This window comes from Danio rerio, chromosome 5 (assembly GCF_049306965.1).
Source record: "Danio rerio strain Tuebingen ecotype United States chromosome 5, GRCz12tu, whole genome shotgun sequence".
NCBI lineage: Eukaryota > Metazoa > Chordata > Actinopteri > Cypriniformes > Danionidae > Danio > Danio rerio.
Genome location: NC_133180.1, coordinates 22073092 through 22091085, shown reverse-complemented (window position 1 = coordinate 22091085; position 17994 = coordinate 22073092). Strand labels below are relative to the sequence as shown.

The 17994-nt window shown below is 34.1% G+C and overlaps 2 protein-coding genes across 10 annotated transcripts in view; one reads left to right on the top strand and one right to left on the bottom strand.

Annotated features, from left to right (window-relative positions):
- The window catches only part of tenm1 (teneurin transmembrane protein 1), a 542101-nt gene that overhangs the window by 476632 nt on the left and 47475 nt on the right, over window positions 1-17994 (top strand). For all 9 annotated transcript variants that reach the window (XM_068221426.2, XM_009301393.5, XM_073952089.1 and 6 more), the window contains one exon: window positions 604-836. In XM_068221426.2, coding sequence (XP_068077527.1) covers window positions 604-836 — 233 coding nt within the window. The remainder of the gene's footprint in view (window positions 1-603; window positions 837-17994) is intronic.
- Window positions 1-17994, bottom strand: part of LOC141385799 (uncharacterized) — a 460928-nt gene that overhangs the window by 403192 nt on the left and 39742 nt on the right. The gene's annotated exons all lie outside the window — the stretch shown is intronic.

Here is a 17994-nt window from a genome sequence, read left to right as displayed (position 1 = left end):
GCACTCTGCTGTCCTTAAAGCCAAAAGAGTGAATCAACTTGCTTAAATGTCAGAGCAGCAGAATGCCTCGTAATCTTCAAGCACCAAACTCAGACTCCACAGGTGATGTGCCGGAGGACGTGGTTAGCTTTGACGAGGAGAGCGCAATCTGAAAAACATATTATTGTTGTCAAAAGACAAAAAAGACCTCATCAAATTTTGTGGAGGACAATGTATCTCTTTTTAAGAAAATCCAGGGCTTTTTTTATATACCCTTCCTTTCATTTCGCCTTAGGAACAGATGAGAAAGAGGCAGCAGGTGGATTTGCTTTTAGGGCTGAACCGGATGGAAGGAAAGGAAGGGAAGATTATAGACTAGCAGGGGTCCGACGCGCTGGAGGGGCTGGAAGTTTTGATCGGGGCTCAGGTTCAGAATGATTGAAATTTCTGCAAGGCACTGAGACCTGGAGGGTGTTTTTTTTTTTTTTACTCTGCGAGTCTGTATGTGCTTGTTTTTCAGTATGGATTTCGACTTTATAAAATAGTTTCAGCATAAGTACAGTGCCAATATGTGTGTGTGGCCCTTCTTTGTCATAAACCCTAGTTAAAATTCTCTTCCTCCAGCTCCAGTCCGGCTCATAAGTACTACTTGTCTATGGATCCCGTGCGGGAGTCGCTCTACCTGTCGGACACCAGCAGCGGGAAGCTGTACCGCCTGAAGACTCTGACTGAACCCAAAGATCTCAGCAGGAATGTGGAGGTGGTGGCTGGCAGCGGGGAGCAGTGCACACCCTTCCACCCCAACCAGTGCGGTGATGGAGGCAAGGCCACTGAAGCGGCACTCAGCAACCCCAGGGGTGAGAACACAGTGCACACACACACACTCTGTGTTCCTCGAGTCAAAAAGAAAGAGCGAGCGAGCGAGGCGGAGTGGTTATTGTAGGCACACTGAGAAAAATAGCTGCATATTTCTGCGAGGGAAGTGGAAAAAGTAAGATAAATGAAAGATGCCTTCCCTTTTTGCTAAATCAGGCGGAGCAGCTATTAGTCCCGCCTATCCATCACTGCCACTGTCTCTTTAAAGCCGTCAGTCAGGCTGACGGACAGACGGGGGCGTGGCTTACAGGCACATATGTTCTCTTATCCTTCAAGCCTCATTGTGCACTCTCTCTCTCTCTCTCTCACTCTCTCTCTCACACACACACACAGTAACTCACTCACTCAACTGTCGCAGTTAAAAGCCTCCACTTACTTGTAAACCCCTGAGGATAGAATTCATAAAGAATCCCGGAGCAGGAATGTTATATGTGTGTGCGTGCGCACTTTGATTTCGGACTGCTCGGCAAAGAACTGCATTTCAGATCAAACTCTAAATCATATTTAAAACTGATTTAAGCCTTTTTACACTCACTCCAGCGATCCATATGCATTTTTATCAGGCAAACTGATGGATAAAAGCCTTCCGTAGTGCGTCTCGGGGCGAAATACCCGATTCTGCCTTTGTTAAAGTGTTTTTTACTGAAGTCTATTATCTGTAACAGGCTCTGACCGAAATGCTGAGAGCTTCAATAACTGCAATCCGACCTTCTGTGTTCTCGGGCCATGAGGGGGTCCGCGCAAATAGACTGCAACCAAAGCATTACCAATTCTGCATGACCATCTTTTCTTGTTTAATTTGGCTAAACTGACCCGTATCGCTGATATGTGTCACTTAAATACGAGGCTTGACAGTTCTGCACGGTGCTGTGTGACTTGACTTTGGCTCGCTGTTGATTCAATTAATCTCAATATACAGAATGTTTTTATAATCAATATCTCTTTATACACATAGAAACTCAGAGTGATGCAGTATTGATCTCTGCAGCACGGCAGCATCTTCCGTGACTATGATCTCTTTAGTGCAGTAAAAATGGATAGTCTTCGGCTAGCTTCAACTACCGAATGCCCAGAGCTTCATGCAGGGAGCCGGTAAACAAGCCAAAAAGATACAAAAAAATCAAATCGGGATCTTATAAAAAAAATAAAAAATACAGTTTGTTTTGAAAAGAAGGTTTTATTTTCAAGAGATTTGACTGAACATTACAAGAAAATGTACTGGCAGGTTGGTTGCTTTCAGCATCTGTAAATAATGATTTTTGAGCATTGTTAGACTGGTTTTACCACCTGCTGTATTTGTTGCTCAAATGTCAAGTTTTGTCCGAGCATCAACCTAAAGCAGTTTTGCTCTGCTTTAGTGAATCCAAGGCCCTTATGGTTTACAAAAATATCTGAAGGTCCGAAGCCTTCCCATTTTGTGATTTACTGGAGAAGGATTAAGGATTAGAGTTTCTTAAAACAATATTTGAAAGAAAAAAAATTCATACACCATGAATACTAATACTCACAATTTCAACCTGATATAAAATGTTTCAGCTCATCACAGCAATACAATTTTTAATTCATTTAAAAAATCTCAAAATAGTTATTATTAATTTGCATATTTTTTTAAAGATATTAGTCATACTGTATATAATTAGGTTCAATTTGGTTTATTTACTGTAAAAAGCAAACCTAACCCTAACTATTCATCAGTGTATCCTAAAAATATAAAGTGTGTGTATATATACATTTGAAATGTGCTTAATAATTATACTTTCATACTATGTTACTGGATAATTTTTCATGACTAAATTAAGTATCGCGTTATTTACAAACCATTTGTATTTAAGAGTAGTTTTTGTTTTTAATACCATTCAGAATGAGTTAGTAAATGATTAATAAGCTATTCAAATTAACAGTTATATATTATTTTTTAGGCTTATACTCATAGCTAATTTGTATGTTAACAAATGCTTTATAAATTCAACTTCATCCAGTTTTGTGACCTAAAGTGAGGACTATTTATGCTTTATAAATCCCACTTAAAGGTTCAGCATCAAATGAATCATACATCTTTGCAATCTTATCTAAAAAGTTAAATTACTGTGAAGTTTAAACATTGCTGAATATCCAGTGTCAAAATACAACATGAAATTGGATAAAACAACAACAGTATAAAAGTTTAACAATATAATAGGATACAATGTTTAAACTGTACAGTAATTTTATTTGAGATAATATTGAAAATGAAATAAATAAAGTCATTTGTTTTCTTTTTTCCTGTTTAGAATATAACCGAGCCGTTAATTGTCATTTATAATGGATTTAGAAATTCATAATGGGATTTATAAGGGATTTATAAATAGTCCTCACTTTAGGTAACAAAACTGGATGAAGTCAAGTTAATAAAGCATTTATTAACCTACAAATTAACTTTTAGTATATGCATGAATAATAAGATATATAAATGTTAATTTTAATAGTTTATAAATCATTTACTGAGTAATCTTTAAAAACCAGGGTAACACTTTATAATGCACACTATGAACCATTTATGAAGCATTAGCAAATAGTGAATTTATTATCTGTTAGCATTAACTCTACATTACAGATGTTAGTAAGCAGTTCATAACTGCAGCTGCAAATACTCCATTCTTGACTTAAACATACATTTATAATGTGCTTAATAATTGTACTTTTATACTTTGTTAATGATTTATTTTTCATTACTAAATTAAGTATTGCATTATTTGCAAACCAGTTATTTAAGCATAGTTGGTGTTTAAGGTCATTCAGAATGAGTTATTAAATCATCAATAAACAATTGAAATCAACATTTATAACTCTTATTATTAAGGCATGTAGTAATGATTAATTTGTATGATAGTAAATGCTTTATTAACTCAACTTAATGCAGTTGTGTGACCTAATCTAAATTGAGGACTATTTATGCTTTATAAATCCCTTATAAATGACAATTAAAGGCTCAGTTAAATTCTAAACAGGAAAAAAGAACATAAACTACATTATTCATTTTTTTTTCTTTATTTGAAGATACACAAATTAAACCATTAAAGGAAAAAATGTATCTTTGCAATCTTAACTAAAATAAAATTACTGTACAGTTTTAACATTGCATCTTATTATATGGTAAATTATTATATTGTTGTTGTTTTATCCAATTCTATCTCATATTTTGACACTCCTGTTGTTCAGCAATTTTTGAACTTCACAGTAATTTGACTTTAGATAATATTGCAAAGATAATTGTTTATTTTATACCAAGTCTGTAAAAGACCATAAAAGATTTAGAAGTTGAAACACAGGTTTGTAGATGCTTTGAATAGTTTGTCAGTGTGATTCATGTTAACTGTTAATTGTTTTTTGTTTGTTGTCTGTTCATGTGACATGTACACTGCCTAATCTTGGCCAGGACGCTCTTGTAAAAGAGATTTTTAATCTCAATGTGTCTTTCCTGGTAAAATAAATGTTATAATAATAATAATTAATAAATTACTGAATAATCAGATATATAAATGTTAATTTCAATAGTTTATTAATCATTAATAACTTATTCTGAATGATTTTAAAAACCTCCAACTAATATTAAATACAAATAATTTGTAAATAATGCAATACTTAATTTAGTACTGAAAAATCAACCAGTCACAAAGTATGAAAGTACATTTATTAAGCTCATTATAAATGTGGTCATAAGTAGAACAGCATTTATAGCTGCAGTTATAAACTGCTTACTAACATTTATTAATGTAGTCTGAATGCTTAACAAATAATGAATTCACAAGCTGCTAATGTTTAATAAATTAATCATAGTGTATAGTTATTATGAAGTGTCACCCTTTTCATGCTTAGTAATAAAAAATATTAATAAAGCATGAAATCACAATTATTAAGCATGTTATAAGTGTGCTTATGAGTCAAGAATAGAGCATTTGTAGCTGCGGTTGTAAACTGCTTAACATCTGTCAATGTAGAGTTAATGCTTAACAGATACTGAATTAGTTAATGCTTGAAAAAAGATTCATAGTGTGTAGTTAATATAAAGTGTTAACGGAGAAAAAATTGTATAAACTGTAATAATATCTTACAGTTATACTGTATTTCTCATCAAATTCATATAGTCTTTATGTAGTAAGTATTACAGACTTTAAAAAAGAATTTTAAAAAATAATTTTTGACTGTATATATACAAATAATTCTTGTTTCATTTAAAATTTAGTACATTTAACAATATGTTTATCCTCTTTCCTTTTTTGGTTTAATTAGTCATCCAATGATTAAAGCATTTTAAGAAAAATGAGCCGAGAAGCCATTGTACTCCCTTAAGTAGGATACTCCATTAAGTATCCTGATGGAGTAACCGCTGAGCAATTCCTCTGGGACTCTGCCGTACAGTATGTGTCCGCACTGTATGTTTGTGCATGTGCGTATGTGCTCTACAGGCTCAGACCGTGTGTGCAACACTCTGATTCACTGAAATCCTGGATTCAGGATGGAGAGAGATAGAAGGAGAAAAGGGCACATTAATTCACAGCTCCCTGCAGGATTGGGTGCTCACAGTCTGGTCTGATGCCAGCCGTGGGGTTTAAGAGAAATACAGAAAGAAATAGCAGCTAGACATGCTCTATTCAGCCCCGAGTCCAGCAGGCTCAAAGACGAGATCCTGAAGTCTAAATTAATGTGCTCTGCTTTTAAATATGAATAAATGTGTGTGACGATTAGCTGCTCCTCTGATCATTTGGAGTCTAAGCAACATTTAGCATTTCAGAAGACGAGCTCGAAAGTGATTTTTCTGAACCTGGGGGTCTCTGTGTGTCTTCAAGACCCTTTGAAGGGCAGAGGGAGGCAAACCCCCTCTAAAGGCAGAATAAATAATTAAGCTCGTTATGCTCATTAAGTGGGTAATATGCCTCGTAATTAGCACCCATAACAAGATGCATTTGTAAACAGGCTTATTGAGGCAGATAGAATTTCAGCAACAAGGGTAGTGTGTGTTTTTGTATCTGGTTTACAACACAACATGATCTGTATTTATTTGCTGACCTGTGCTCAGCATTTAAAGGCACAAACATGAATAAAAGGGAGATTAAAATAAATAACAAGTAAATAAATAAAACGATGCCATTTCAGGATCGTCAACAGAAGTCGAGGAGTCTGGGGTAAAAGCTTTTTACTTTTCTCAGAACAGATTCACTTTTGAAAGTCGGTTTCTGCATTGGCACATACATCAAAGTCTTGGCCATGGAAAATAAAAAGCTATTGAATGTTTCCACTGTTATTTCTCAGGAAAAAGGATACAGATCAGATTACATAATGGCAGTCTGCCGTTGCATATTATATTAGAGGCTTATTAATTGATTACCAACTCAATTTAAACTGTAAAACAATAATGCAGAGTGAGGGGAAAAGTCTAAACGAGTATAGATACACTTCCGGTCAAAACTTTGGGGTCGTTTTTTTTTTCATGATTTTTTTTTTTCAAGAAAATTGTTTTAATTTCAATTATTTTCATATTTTAACTTTTTTAATTATTAAATTGTTAAATAATTATTTATTACATATTTTTAATACTTATTGTATAAAGTTTTAAATGAAATGATTACTCCAGTCATTATTGCTTTTATTACTATTACCATTAACAACAACAATAATAATAATAATAATAATAAAAAAATAATAATGGCGACGCAGTGATGCAATAGGTAGTGATGTCACCTTACAGCAAGAAGGTCGCTGGTTCGAACCTCGACTCGGCTCAGTTGGCGTTTCTGTGTGAAGTTTGCATGTTCTCCCTGCGTTCGCTCCGGTTTCCCCACAGTCCAAAGACATGTGGTACAGGTGAATTGGGTAGGCTAAATTGTCTGTAGTGTATGCGTGTGTGTATGAATGAGTGTGTGTGGATGTTTTCCAGAGATGGGTTGCAGCTGGCAGGGCATCCGCCGAGTAATAACGTGTTGGATAAGTTGACGGTTCATTCCGCTGTGGCGAACCCGGATTAATAAAGGGACTAAGCTGAAAAGAAAATAAATGAATGAATACTACTATTACAACTACTACTACTACTAATAATAATAATAATAATAACATTTATGATTTCCGAAGGATCATGTGACTCTGAAGACTGGAGTAAAGAAGCTGAAAATGCATCTTTAAAATTACTGGAATAAATAATTTAATTAAATTATAAACTACTTTTAAACTGTTATTTTATAGTGCAATAACATCTCACATTTTTTACTGTATTTTTGAAGAAATAAATGCAGCCTAGGTGAGCAGAAGCTTATTATAAAGTATTTAAAATTCTACTGACCCCAAACTTTTGACCGGTAGTGTAAATATACAAAAATATCAACTTTTAATGGCAAAATATGCAACATGATCAACAGATGTCTATAAAAAAATTATAAATACATAAACATGTACAGTGCTCAGGCAACATGGTGGCTCAGTGGTAAGCACTGTCGCCTCACAGCAAGAAGGTCGCTAGTCCCAGTTGGCATTTCTGTGTGGAGTTTGCATGTTCTCCCCATGCTCCTTTAGGTTTTCTCTTGGTGCTCGGTTTCCCCCACAGTCAAAGATTATAGGTGAATTGAATGAACTAAAATGGCCATAGTATATGTGTGAATGAGTATATGTGTGAACGAGTGTGTATAGGTATTTTCCAGTACTGGGTTGCAGATGGAAGGGAATCCACTGCGTAAACATATGCTGGATAAGGAAAATTAGTAGCTCTCAGTGAATATATCCAATACTTTGTGGTGCATTTAAACAAAACGGTTTTATTAAACATTAATATCTATTAAAGTAAGAGTTCAGTCAGCTAATATGTTTAGGAATAGAAAGATAATACATTTAAATCCAAACGAGTTATTGCATTCATTAATTAATTCTTTCATTTTCTTTTTGGCTTAGTCCCTTTATTAATCAGGGGTGGCCACAGAGGAATGAACCGTCCGAGTTATTGTAACATCAACTAAAAAAATACTAACACTAACTTTAAAATCACAGCAAAAAAATACAAACAAATTTTACTCTTGATTTTTCCTGATTATTAAAGTTTTATCTAATATTTTCCCCCAACATATTAATTTAGTTGTACCTTTTTTGATTGTGAGCTTAAGTTGTTTTTGTTTGTTTGTTTTTTGTTAGATTAGCTCTGCTTTTGGATTTGGTAATGGCTAATCTAATGTACATAAACAAATATATTATTGTAAAGCATCCAACTCAAAATTTTTTTTCAAAATCTTGGGTCCCTACAATGGAATGAACCGCCAAATGTTTCGGCATATGTTTTACGCAGTGCATGCCATGCCAGTTGCAACTTAGTACTAAGAAACACCCATACACTCTCACATTCATACACATGCACCACGGCCAATTTAACTTATTCAGTTCATAGTGAATGTCTTTGGACTGTGGGAGAAACCTGAGCACCCGGAGGAAACCCACGCCAACACGGGGAGAACATGCAAACTTCACACAGAAATTCCAACTGGCACAGCCGGGACACAAACCAGTGACCTTCTTGCTATGAGGCGACAGTGCTAACCACTAAGCCACCGCGCCACCCCTCTTTCAGAAAATATTCATTTAAAATAGGGATCAGTGAGGGGTGTACTCTAACGTCTTAGTCATAATCATATATAAATGAAAAATCCAAAATGAAGATGTATAAACCACATAGTTTTTGACAGTTGGAAATTAGGTAACACTTTACAATAAGGTTCATTAGTTAATGCATTTACTAACATGAACTAACCATAAACATCACATGTACAGCATTTATTAATCATAATTGAGCATTTACTAATGCATTATTAACATCCAAGTCCATGCTTGTTAACATTAGTTAATGCACCATGAGTTAACATGAACTAACAATGAACTACTGTATTTTCATTAACTAACGTTAACTAACATGAACAAATACAGTTGTAAATGTATTGTTTATTGTTTGTTCATGTTAGTAAATGCATTAATTAACATGAACTAATGAACCTTATTGTAAAGTGTGACCGGAAATTATTCATCCAAGCAGAAATAGATATGGTTGGTTGGGGTGTCACGAGATCTATACTCTTACTGTACATTGCAAAGTATGCCTCGCAATATAAACTAATATAGAACTATTGCTAACATCACATGTATAAATTACACCATGAACATGACATTAAAATAGCTACTGGCAAAACTAGCTAAAAGACAGCAAAATGAGAACTTTTCTGTCATAAACAATAGCAACCATGCGAACAGAACAAACACAGGAATGGAGAAAAGAGCACTTTTTTATTATCAGCTTTCAGTCTTTTTTTTCCTGGTCATTGCGTGTTCCTGGTCTTTTGCCGTGTGCAGTGTAAATGCAGACAATCGGATACAAGTCACATTTGAAGATGATAACTGTGTCATCAAAAAAATAGGATATAGTCACAAAATCCAAATTGACCACCAAGATCTGCAATGTAAATATTCTGAAATTCTACATGAGGAAAGCCAGTCAGTAGAGTTTGCACTTTTACATTTATATATGAACAAATATTTTGCAGTGTTTGCATGTTCATGCTTAGAATTCAATATGAACCAATATAAAACTATTGCACACATACAATTATATGCATGTTCATTAAAACGGAAGTAAATTCATTACAAGTTGATTAAAAGAAACACCTAAATTGTTTTGCATCTTGTGATTTTTTTTTTCTTTGAATAAAAATCTATTTTCCATTCATATATTAGCTAAATATTTGAATTCTAAGACGATCCCATTCATATATTTCATCATTAAGGATTTCTTTAAAATAGTGTAAAAATCTCATCTCGTTCTTGTGAACCCAATCTCGTATCTTGTCTCGTAGAGACACTCCAAATGGTTGGTATTTATCATATTTATATTGTACAAAATCTGATTTATTGACTGCCAATTTTGTTAAACAAGAGTGTTTATTTATGATTATTTATAAGTATACAGCTTTTGTTTACATTTTTAGTAGAGTTTTAGATTTTACAAAAAAAATGTATATGTTGTTTGCTCCAAAATCTGATTTATTATGATCGAGCCACCCTGACTGCATTAGTTGTAGTCATTTGAAGGGTCATGACAGGCAGAAATAAGCTCCCTGAGGAAGCAACTCCACATATTCAGTTTTTTTACAGTGTGGGCTGCACTGTAATCCCGAATAAGTTGACAAAACTCAAAAAATTTGAGGTAATCAGTTACGTCAAATTTTTTAAGTTATGAAATTATCTATTTTAAGTAAACAGAAACATTAAGTTTTGAGTTTGTTGTACTCATGCAAGACACTTCACCTAACTTAAAATACCCAAGTTACTCAGCTTATACGTTTTAATTGCAATTAACTTAATTGTTTTAATTTTTCCAAACTTTAAATACTTAGTCACCCAGCTCATACATTTTAATACCAATTAACTTAATTGCTTTAATTTCTTTCAACTTTAAATACTTAAATCACCCAGCTCATACATTTTAATAGCAATTAACTTATTTTTAATTATTTATCTCACCTTTACATACTTAGTCACCCAGCTCATACATTTTGATAGCATTTTTTAAAATTAACTTCTCCATCGTCAGTTTCACAAATAAAATTAGCCATTATTTTAATCTTTAAACCCCATAAATCTGTCAAAATAAATCTGTAATTTAAAACACACAGACAATACCATTTTAGACATTTATTGTTAAAGAAAAAATGTCCAACAGTACTTTCAAATTTGTCTCCTATGCAATTACAAATGTCTTAAAACGATAAAAACTATTAGACATAAAGAGATTGAAAATGAACACTATTCTGAAATTAATAAAAAATTACCCACAATGTAAATATGATATCAGACATAAGAGCCTCAAGAAAAAACAACTATAAGTTTGATAAAATTTAATAATACATTAATAAGTGTAAAACTTACTCTTAAGGCATTCGTTAAAAAAAAATTATAAGTGCACATTCTGTGAAGTGACTCGTTTAGTGTATATAGAAACTGTATATATATATATATATATATATATATATATATATATATAGTTGAAGTCAGAATTATTCGCCCCCATTTATTTTTCCCCCAATTTCTGTTTAACGGAGAGCAGATTATATATATATATATATATATATATATATATATATATATATATATATATATATATATATATATAGTAGCGAGGCAGAGGGAAAACAGCGACACAGTTGGATAAGTTTACAGACAAGTCCCCGGAGGGTGCTTTATTTACAACGTGAATGGGGTGTAAACGGTGCTCTTCTTCAAGGTGAGGTGCTCTGGGAAGTAAGTGAAGGACAGTGAGTAGTCGGATGTGGGATCGTCACGAGCTGGAGTCTGCTGTGGAGAGACAGAGAGACAAGCGTTAGCGCATGGAGTCATTGGGTGAATGAAGCTCATCTTCTCCTTGCGTGGGCTTGGTTTATATGCCTCTCCACTTGATTACGTCCAGCTGTGAACGATCCTGTGTTGATGATGGTCCAGCTGGGTTGAATTAGCGACCAGGGCGACGTGGCATGTGTGCGCTCGTTACAATATATATATATATATATATATATATATATATATATATATATATATATATATATATATATATATATATATTCAGTCTTGGTTGAACTATGATTCTGTCATTTACTTATTCCAAACCTGTTTGAGTTTCTTTCTTCTGTTGAAAAAAAAAAAAAAGCTGAGACCTGTAACCACCGATTTCCACAGTATTTGTTTTCCTATTAGAAAGTCAGTGGTTACAGGTTGTCAGCTTTACTTAACTTTTGTGTTCAACAGAAGCAAGAAATTCAAGCAGGTTTGGGACAAGTGAAGAGTTAGTAAATGACAGAATTTTACATTTGGACAAACTATCCCTATATATAATAAAATGCATACTTACCAATTAAAGGTAAATAAATGTTTTGAAGTTACTACCCCAGAGACAGTCTTTATTAAGTTAAAAAAAAAAAAAAAAAGCTCTACATCAACTCATTCTTTAAGGTTTCCATGCTACGAGACTTTTTATTTTCCATCATCCATGCCAAGCAAAACTTTTTGCACAAGTTCAAAGTCCTTTACTATATATTATGTGAAGAGCATACATTAATCCATACAAGACAAGAAAGGTCTGGAAGTGTGCTGTGGGTGGTGTCCAATTCATTCTTCAGGACAACAGAGACCCTCAGTGAATGCAGGGCCAATAAAGCATCTTCAGTCAGCAGGATTATCAATCTAAAAACATAATTCAAGGATATTAATGTAAGGACAGTATCAAAATGACTGAGCCAATATTATATGATTCATCAACTATTCTTGATTACAAATATGTTATTAAGTAAAAGTTTTCAAAACTTTCATCTTTTCATTAAACATGCCTAATTGTGAAAAGAATGAATGAAGTCTTACCAGGGTGTTCCTAAAGAATCTTAAGTCACGCTCACGCAGCAAGACCAAAAGACCTCTGATAACAGTAGTCCGTCATGAACTGACATCATTCAGTTCCTGGAAATCAAGAATCAATTTTTTAAAAATTAAAAAAAAAATAATAATTCAAATTATATTTTAATGTATACTTTAACACGTGACCCCAAACATACCTGCTCATCATAAACCTTTAAAAGATTAGCCAGGGTATCTACTGTCTTGCCAGTTTTGGATGCTGTTTGCCTTAAAATTGTCATCAAATGAAATAGGTGGTGGTCCAGTTTTGCAAAGAATTTGTGGGGAAAATTCTCATTTGTAACATGTTGGTACTCTGCAAACAGCAAAAAGAAACAAGAGAGAATTTCATAAAACAAACCCACACCACAAAATATACAATTCTAGAAAAAATGTATTAATATTATTATTATGTTTCATTTACTTGTCTATTTTTTACCTCAGATGAAAATCAGGTGTTGATCAGATGTTGAAAGCAGGATCTTCATGTTGTAAACTGAACTCAAGGTCTAGCTGAAGTTTCACTTTCCTTGCTGCAAAAGTATCATTGATAAATACACTGTAATATTTATTTTATCTGGATATGCCAGGCATAGTAGTACAAAATAAATATTTTACCCACCTTTCACATGCCTCCATTTAAGAACCTATCTGTAGTCAGCAACACCCGACCTTCAATTCTGTATGTACACAAAGTCACAGTGTCATTTAGCTGAGAGTGGAAGTAGTACAATTGCCTGATGTCTAACGTTAACCTCCAAAACGGTTAGCAATAGAGCTGATTATCATGTTAGTTGCTTTAATTCGATGAACACAGATTTAATTTAAACAGTATTGAAATTTCTAAAACTGAATAGGACGACAAAGAAATTTAAGGCCTGATTTTAAAAGCTAGAAATAACAAAACTTACCTTATTGTCTAATGATGTAAAAATATATAGACTAAAATATTTATATTTTTAAGATATAAATATATTTTAAGCTACAAAATTTGCACATCAGAAAACTGTCTTCTTTACCATGTCTTGAATATTTTGTTTTGTTATTATTTTATTTAATAACATAATTTTGTATTAATGTGTTATAGATATGCATACTTTGTTTTTAAGGCTGTTTATATTCTCTCCAGAGTAGACATTTTAAAAAATAGATTGAAAAAAAAAAAAAAAAAACTTTTATCATACCTTTAAAATACATTTGACCTAAATGACATTTAAACTCATTTAACTGATCGCATTAATCAGGTAATCATTGATATGCAGAGATGTCGTCTTAAGCGCGAGGAAATATTAAGTGTTGATCAGTGCTGGTGATTGAGGTAAAGTTAGTTTTATATTTACACATTCAGACTTTCTCCTTAATAATATAATTTCAGAAAGGTAATTTTTGCATATTCTTAATGGTGAAATCATATTAGCAGCCAATGACTTTCAAAGTACAACATTGTTCAGTCAAAAAAAATAGTGCATTTAGTGTAATGTTGTTTTCATGTCATACTTGCATGTGATTTCAGAACGAATAGACAAAGAACCATGGTAAACAATTTATGGAGCGAGTCACAAGTTGTTACTAAATGAATGTATGAATATAAAACCAACTTTACCTCATTGTGGTAGTGTAAAATGAAGCTCTGCTCTGTACCTGCTCAGGTGAGGAGCGCAGCTTAAATGTTCTCCGTCAGGCTATCCTCATACATGGATCAGCAAGCAACAAGCTGCGTGTGACAGAGTTAAGTTTTGAGACTACATTTTTGCGCGTCATCAGAAAATACCGTTAAGTGTTTAGGCGGAGATCATTTGAGTTATGATTAACGTTACGTTTCTTGCGCCTTTCGTTTCCGAAGTGCCTACAGATCGCGAAGATAATACCACATTCACAGACTGGATGGAGTTCAGCGCAGCGCCATGACATGCGGTTGTGAGAGCGCACGTCTCCATGACAACTTCAGCACAGGCTGAGAAAAGGCATACTCGCGCCAAGATTTAAATTCTTTTGAAAAATGTAATCTGCCGATTTAAAATATTTTTGTCTTTATCACACTCTGTTAAAATTCAGAGTTAACACATTACAACTAACGCTAACATTGCAGTGATTCTAACTTTTTAAACAGTAATGTTAACGTTAGTTAGCAACAAGTGAGGCTAAACATGTTTTCTGTAATGTACGACATGTAAACGCACCCTGATTAACTCTACATTACATTGAACTGTTACTGTGATTATATTAATTAAAACATACATTTAATATTTCTTGGATTTGTAAATATTTTACTTACTGTAGTGTGAAGCGAGGCCGATCCGCCATCTTGAAAAAAACGAATGAAGCATGAGCACGTACGTGAACCTGGATGACGTCAGACGCAAAATCACTAGGCTGACAGAATTTGAGTTAATGAAACTTTAAAGAGACATTTTGTATAGATTAAACCCAGCAGAATTGTTCACCTTACTTGAAAGATTAAATTTTTACAAACTCAAAAATAAGAAAAAGTTCTAAATACTCATCAAGGTTAATTAAGATAAACGAATTTTAATGATTTAAGTTAATAGAACTCAACTCAATTAATTAGTTACAGCATTAGGGTTTACAGTGTGGGAAGGAAACAGGCGGTGCAACTGGTGAAGTACTGCTGTATGTCAGCTATTATAGGCAGTTTATCCATATGGAGAAGGTGATGTTACCCTTATCCATACTGATATGTGTGAACTGTCACTTCACTGGCGCTCGCTTGAGATGCAGTATGTGGGCAGATGCTTGTCGTATAATGTCTCCAAAAATATGTGGATCCTCTTAGTAGAACCTGAATCCACATAAAACATTTAAATATTTTGGACTGCACGCATGCATGAGTGTTTTGACGTATGTGAGTGTGTGTGTGAGAGAGAGAGAAAGAGAGAGGCTCGATGGCTCCCAGAGTAAATCAACAAGAGAACAGACCAATATGTCTGCTTATCTCTATGATTCTCATTATAGGGAGAGAGCGAGAATAAAGAGAGCAAATTAGAGAAGGGAACGGAAAGCTGCTAATACACACACAGTGCTATTTGCCATAACAAACTCTGATGTGTGTGTGTGTGTGTGTGAGAGAGAGAGAGATGGTTATATAAGCACGTTCCCACTTCAGAGTGAAATCCCTCTGGAGGACAAAAATATCAGTAAGCGACATGCAGCAAAAAAAAAAAAAAAAATCATAACCTGCTTATTTGTGTGGAGGTGTTCCAAATAGCATACTGCATACTCTACTGCTGCGACGGTAAATGGTATGTATGGCATGTTCTGTATGCATGGAATACCCAGATGACCTACTGCATTTGACTAAACGAGTGCTAGAACATTAGAAGACACTGCACAGATTACTGTATCCCAGAATGCAATGCATTCGACTTGAAATTCAATTTCCAGTCAGATAATTTAGCTAGAGGTACCGTCAACAAGGTTGGTGAGACTTTTTATATAGATTTATCGAGATCTCCACAAAAGATACACAAACAAAACAGACAATATGTCTTAAAATCATTTTTTACAACTGAAATGACACCATTTATATATTAATATTTAGGATATTTAATATAAAATTACTTCAATTTTGAGTTTTCTTTTAGTATCTTGTTAAATCATTAGTTTTGCTGTTAACTTCTTCGAAATATTTGTTGTATTTGTCCATGCTCTGATTTTGCATTTTTAAGATATATTTTTATGTATATAATTTGATAAATATTTAGTTGGTGTGTAGCAATCTATAGATTTACAATTATCATAGCTCTCATCTCATTATTCAATTGTTAACACTTTACAACAAGGTTGTGTTATTTAATGTATCGTATTTATGAACATAAACAATGAGCAACACGTATTAATACAGTATTTATTTATCTTTTTTAATGTTATTTAATGGTAATTAAGTTGTTCATTGTTAGTTCTTGTTAACCCACAATGCATAAATACTAATGGTAATGCTAATACTAATGTTTTCGTTTTAAAACGCATACAATTTGCTATAATTACACCATCCGTCCACACTACGCCGCAGTGTTTGAGTGCCAAAAACGGAGTGTATTGGAAGCGCTGAAGAGGGCGTTTTCATTCTAAAACACTGCTGCTCCGTCTCAGTGTAGATGGGGAAAAACGGAGATATCGAAAATGGAGGTGGGGCTGCAGACATTCACCTATCTGATTGGGGCTTTTCCCTCAATATTATGTAGCCTATACAGTTCATTCATTCATTCATTCATTTTCTTGTCGGCTTAATCCCTTTATTAATCCGGGGTCGTTACAGTGGAATGAACTTCCAACTTATATAGCAAGTTTTTACGCAGTGGATGCCCTTCCAGCCCATCTCTGAGAAACATCCACACACTTATTCACACACACACACACTACAGAAAAATTTAGCCTACCCAATTCACCTGTACCGCATGTCTTTGGACTGTGGGGGAAACCGGAGCACCCGGAGGAAACCCACGCGAACGCAGGGAGAACATGCAAACTCCACACAGAAACGCCAAATGAGCCAAGGTTCGACCCAGCGACCTTCTTGCTGTGAGGCGACACCACTACCTACTGCGCCACTGTTTCCCCTCTACACAGTTCAGTTACATTTAACAAATATAGTGAGATTGGATCCAATGGTAGATCACCGATGAACAGCCCGACGAGCACAGCTCTGATCTAGGTAGATATGCTGCAGCGCATGCCAGAGTGTGTGTGTGTGTGTGGTCACGTCATGTGCAATTTCAGTAGTGTGGTATAGACGGAGAGTTCTTCAGAAATGCTGGGTAAAACACTAGAGTGGACATGGATCGTTTTCATTCTAAAACGCCATTTTAAACCTAAACATGTAGTGTTAGTGTAAACAGGGCCTAACAAGTTAGAATTTTAATTTTAAAAGGCACCTATTATGAAAATCAACTTTTGTAAGCTGTTTGGACCGAACTGTGTGTATGTATGGTGTGTCCACATGTTGGAGTGATTTAAAGACAATAAGTCTCTCATGTATTTACATGTCTAACTGATGTCCATACAGCAGTGTATATTAACATATATCCTGTCCCATTTGCCATGCAAAAAACTAACAAAGCTAAACGTGTGAGAGTGCATGAACTTTATTACGACATTGTGTGACACTTATCATTGCAGAAAGGCTTGAATTAACTCCTCAGCAAATATATCAAAAACAGTTGGGAAAGTTCTTACTGTAGTAAGGGAGATCTACTTCATTCTTGTCTGTCACTGTGCTGTTTATCTTTGTGAAGGCTACACATACAGATCTCAACAAAAACAGCTACAAAGTTCTAACATCTCAAACTTCTCATATTTAAAAAGGCATATTAAATAATCTGATGGGGTATTAATCTAAATGGTTATTTTGACCTGAAACTTTACAAACACATTCTGGAGACACAAAAGTCTTATTTTAAATCTTGAAAAAGGGTTGCCCTTTAATAATGCACTAGTAAATGATTAATAAATGCTGTACAAGTATGGTTCCTTATTAGTTCATGAAGGTAAATTCATTATCTAATGTTAACATATTGTAAAGTGTGATCAATTAATGTTGCCAGATGCAAAAATTGGACCACAACTGCAAATTTCCATGACAACTACTTACTTGCTGATTTTATAGTGCGATGAGATGTAAAGCAAACTGTCGAAGTGAAATGATAGTAATGATTATGTGGTAGTATATGGTGCATACTG